Source organism: Cyprinodon variegatus, unplaced genomic scaffold, assembly GCF_000732505.1.
Source record: "Cyprinodon variegatus isolate N-32 unplaced genomic scaffold, C_variegatus-1.0 Scaffold412, whole genome shotgun sequence".
NCBI classification, from domain to species: domain Eukaryota; kingdom Metazoa; phylum Chordata; class Actinopteri; order Cyprinodontiformes; family Cyprinodontidae; genus Cyprinodon; species Cyprinodon variegatus.
In genome coordinates, this window is record NW_015150865.1 from 708,532 (window position 1) to 713,453 (window position 4,922).

Consider the following 4,922-nt stretch of genomic DNA (forward strand, 5'->3'; position numbering starts at 1 on the left):
ATATATATATATACACACATGTATAATGGGAAATAAATTAACTTATTTGCACCTGAAGGATCTCACCTTATGGAGCAAGTCACCAGGAGAACAACGTCTGCCTAGAAGGACAAAAACAGCACTAAATAAAAGATGACAAAGAAGGCTTTCCATCTTTGGTGTCAGAAAATCAAACTGAAAAACTTCTAAAGGAATCCCAAATCACTGTATAGAAGTTAGTTTCCACAGCTTCTCCTTCTTGTTTTATGTCTTTGTATTCTTAACATACGCAGTAATGTTTTTTAAAACAAGTTCCTTTTAAAGACGGGATCTAAAACACTCCTTGTCCTATAGAGAAGGACATACACTTATAAAATAAGCTTTACTTCTTTATACCCCTTTTCAGACAATTTACATGAATTAATAATCATAAAATAATCAATAATCAATGTCAGATCTCGTGTCTTTATGACCAGAGAGTTTGTTATATGAAATATTTTTTCTTTGTTTATGTTTTATTGGCCTTTATAAGTAGTTGGACGAGAAGTAGGGCAGAGAGAAAGGGAAAGATATGCAGTATAATTGTGTCCCCTCCCGGGTGGAAAATAAAGTTTTAACTATTCTGTTCTATTAACCTGCAGAAAATATCTAAAAATAAGTAAACATTTTTTACAATAAGTGTATTCACCCTCAATTTGTGTTGGTAAATAAGATGATTTACCAATGGAATTACTATTTTTAGATTGTATTTTTGCTAAAAAAAAAAAAGAAATGTACAGTTTACATTTATTGTTTACATTCCATGGCAAAATGTCTCACTTACCTGCTCAATTCACTAAAAAAAGCCCTTTTTTAAGAACAATTAACTTAATTTTGTTTTTTGCAGTGTAGGATTACTAACTGAACCATACAAGTCTTTGATATTATAAAATTCAATAAGATTTGTCACAGAAACGAACAAGGAGTTAAGCTGGGAAAACATTTTTCAATGTGGAAAAAGGTAAATAAGGCCTTAGATATTCTCCAACAATATGCAGTGGAAATTGAAGCCCTAATAAGAAAATAAAAATACTGAGGGTCTGTGTAGGAGAATGCGAACGATATGTGTGGCAGTGCCCTCAGAGGTCACATGGAGTGAAAGACATCCCTGATGAAGAAGAGAAGAAAGCATGGTAAATATAATAGGGAACATTTATTCTATGAGATGAATATGAATATTGGAAGGAGGAACAGACAGTGCCCATCGCCTTGGCTCTGAAAGAAATATCGGATCCTGAAGTGCTGTCCTCTTCTTTTTTGCTCTAAGGCTCGTTCTAGAAGCTGTTCTAGAGGATACAAGGTTCTGCTAAGTGGACCTGTCTTAGGCTCTTTAATTGATGTAAAATAAAAAAGATGAAATTCTACAATTATACTCCCAGCCAAGTAAAAGGTGAACACAGATTGAAGAAAATGCCTGGAAAAATAAGTTTCTCTGTATTATAGTTAGTCCATTTTACTGTTTTGTGCTGATATGTTTTTGTGTTTCTCCTACTGACTTCATTGAAAATCAGGGGTTTATAGGGTATAATAAATAGGAAAAGGCTCATTTCTAATCTGCAAAAGGTTCAAAAGGCTGATTCAATTTTTTTTTTTCAATAAACTTTCTTGCAAATATCAGACAACCTGATGATTATTTTGTTTAACACCTACAGCCATAGGGGGTGTTTTTAAAGATTGATCTAATAGCGTCACAGTTTTAAAGCTAGAAGGACCTTAGACTAATAACCTGCTGTAGAAGTTGTGCACAGATCTCTGTCTGGCTAGTATACATCTGTTGATACAATCAGCTGGTTTCACAGGAACTTTTCAGCTAGATTAATAACTCATATTTTTATTCATTAATCTTCTGATCTTATTTGGTTAATGCTATTTCTTATTTGAGGGTTTGATTATAAAGTAATTATTAGTGTTGTGTCAATGCCATGTTTTGGCCCTGATATCGATACATGATAGCTGGCTGTGCAGTATTGGCCAATACCGATACTATAACAATACCATCTGTTTAAAATTGATGCATGTGCTGCTTTATTTGTAGTAGAACAAGTAGTATGAAGAACTGCATACTACTTGGATGTAAAATAATTGCCATTATGGCTTTGTCAAGCCGATGCCTACCTTTGTGAAGCAGGAAAAAGACTAATACAAAGTGAATCCAGTAGAACTTTTTATTGCCTACCTGGAATGGGTGACAATATTTGAATAAAGTTTTGGCTCCCAAAATGGTATTGGTGCCCTATTTTTCTGTACTCTCCGATTCCACCATTTTAGTGAAGAATCGGGGCCCTGTCCGATACTGGTATCGGTGCAACACTAGTAATTATCCTAATGATGGGCAATTCCCAGAATATTTCTAAGCTAGGAGAAATCTGAAAATGGTTAAAAGCTAAAGCTAATCACACAATGTTCTAAAAAGTAAAAGAAATATATCAGATGAAAAGAAAAATGTATTTGCTTTTTCTCATATCAGCTGAAGGCCTTTATATGATTCCCAGACAAATAGCTGGAGGAACAGACACAAGATATTTTATTGCTCCTGAAAAACAGAAATGGCAGACAACATATATCTGTGAAGCATGGGCGTAGGTTTGCATAGGGACCATAGGGACATGTCCCTACCAAAATTGTGGCCCGACCTACTTGTCCCTACCAATGTGAATGACATGTTTATAGTTTACAATACAGCGTTGTTGCAGCAGTCGCTTCTTTTCTCACAACTTGTATGTTGAAGTTAATATTTTTAATGATCAGTGTCAGTTCCTCTTATAGTTCCCGCTCTGATGTAAATACAATAAATCTATTTGCAGTCCCTAGAATGTCATTTTACTTTGTTTTACAATAAAGAGAATATCAGCATATCAGATTAAAAAATAAATAAGAGTGGGTTTTAACCTGTTTACCTCTGCACAATTCTATTTCTTCAAAAGAAAACGTCTGATAAATACACATATAACAGACATATTAACATTATATTTGGTTAAAAAGGCACATATTTACCTTTCGTCTTAGTCACTTGTAAGTTCAAATGTAACGCTTTTCAAAGAGTTAAGTTGTCCCAATTTCACATTATTCAGAGCAACTGATGCTTCAAACATTGATAAACAGCATATTGTGGGTGTAGTGCTTATAAAATTTGTATAAATATAGCAAAAAAATGCAGTTTTCTCTTTAAACGAAATGCACCCTGATGCTAACGCCAAGCATTAAAAAAAAAATTAGTAGCATGCATATTTTTGACTTCAGACCAATTTAACTTTTGATCAATAGTGTCCCTACCAAAGCTGAGATCAAACCTACACTCTTGCTGTGAAGCTTTAAGCACTGATCCCAAACTAATGTCATTCTTTACTCTTTTTTTTACTCTTCTAATGAAAGAAATTTGAACACATCAATTCTCATATATTTCCTGCCATTTAACAGTAAGTAGATCAAATCCTTGAGTCTTAGCTGCATTAAATGAAGACTACTGTATGTTTATGTATGTTTATGCATGTTTATGTATGCTTATGATGTTTATATATGTTTATGTATGTTAAATAAAAAATAAAGCAGTACCTGCTTGAGATCAGCTGTGCGTTGATAGCCTTTCTTCATAAGTATGGACCAGGCTATCTCTGTGTCATTCACATTCATCTGGCATCCATACGTTTCAAAATACACTAAAATTAGAGAGACATCAGAATCATATCACATACTGTATGAACAGATAGTTTTCTAAAGAGATGCTGCACACACTGACCTTTCCTTGAGTTTCCCACCATCTGCAGCTCTTCAGAGAGATAACTGCGCTCCTCTGTGTGTTCATCTGCAGACAGATTTACTGAACCTCCTCTAATGAAATCCTGAAAACTGGGACCGGAGGCGATCTGACTCCTGAAGCTGTCGGAGAGAGCCTTCCTATTCTTCCCTGAACTTACCGCGGCTGTGGAGGGGTTTGAACAGTATCTGGGCTTGTTGAGCCATCTGAGAGGAGTCCAGCGTTTGGAAAAGCAAAGGAAGGGCTTAACATTCCTCATGTTGATTAAACAGCAACACTTCCTGTCATAAAACTCCGAAAAGCAACATTTAGAGCTAATATATTTTTAGAAAGGGGTGAGAAGTAAACTAAGAGCAGTAAATGTCATTCAAGCGCCGACATAACATGCTGCCGAAGATGTTTTCATGTCAAGAGGTATCACTTCCTGTTCCAAATGTCAGCCGCATAGTCAATACGCATGCGCAAGACGTCAGATTTGCGTTTATCCCTTTAGGTTTTCATTTTCCACCAATGTGTTACTGTTCCTCCCAAACAACTCACATCATTGTCAGTGAAGATGAAGATGTGATCCCACATCTCTTCCTTCATGGTGCCCATCTACATCCAAAATTCTGAGAAAAAAGGGCTTCTGAGGGGAAAAAAGTCAGAATTCTGAGATTAAAGTCAGAATTCTGAGGGGAAAAAAGTCAGAATTCTGAGATTAAAGTCAGAATCAGTTAACTTTTTTTGTATTTTCAGTGGCCCTAATCCTCTTCCGTAGATACACGCCCGTTGAGGAAGTTTAAAGTTGATTTTTCGTACAAAACTAAAGGGACAAATTAAAGAGAATAAATTAAAGGGACACGGGGTGTTGAATATGGGTATGCTGGTCTGACAGAGGCTAGCTGCTTAAATGATAAAATATCGATGTACAATAACAAAACAATAGCAGATCAAGGGAATATTAAACTTAAAAGTACAGGCAGAATGTTGAAAATATGTTTTCTATATTTGAAATATCCTACATTTAACTAAACTGTTATTATAAGATGAAATGTAATAGCTTGATGCGTATTTTATACATTATGTAACTTTATTAAAAACATATATATACATTCAGATGTAAACTCGGATCTAACAAAGAACAATAACCCTACTAATGTATATTGTT

The 4,922-nt window shown here is 34.9% G+C and overlaps 1 protein-coding gene across 1 annotated transcript in view; it reads right to left on the reverse strand.

Moving 5' to 3' along the window:
* cdk5rap1 (CDK5 regulatory subunit associated protein 1) overlaps window positions 1-4,168 on the reverse strand; it is a 13,302-nt gene extending 9,134 nt beyond the window's left edge. The window contains exons 1-3 of the mRNA XM_015388079.1: window positions 3,755-4,168; window positions 3,571-3,674; window positions 67-101 (exon numbers count right to left, since the gene is read on the reverse strand). Of these exons, the coding sequence (XP_015243565.1) occupies window positions 67-101; window positions 3,571-3,674; window positions 3,755-4,031 (416 nt within the window). The 5' untranslated portion in view covers window positions 4,032-4,168. The remainder of the gene's footprint in view (window positions 1-66; window positions 102-3,570; window positions 3,675-3,754) is intronic.
* Window positions 4,169-4,922: the final 754 nt, after the last annotated feature.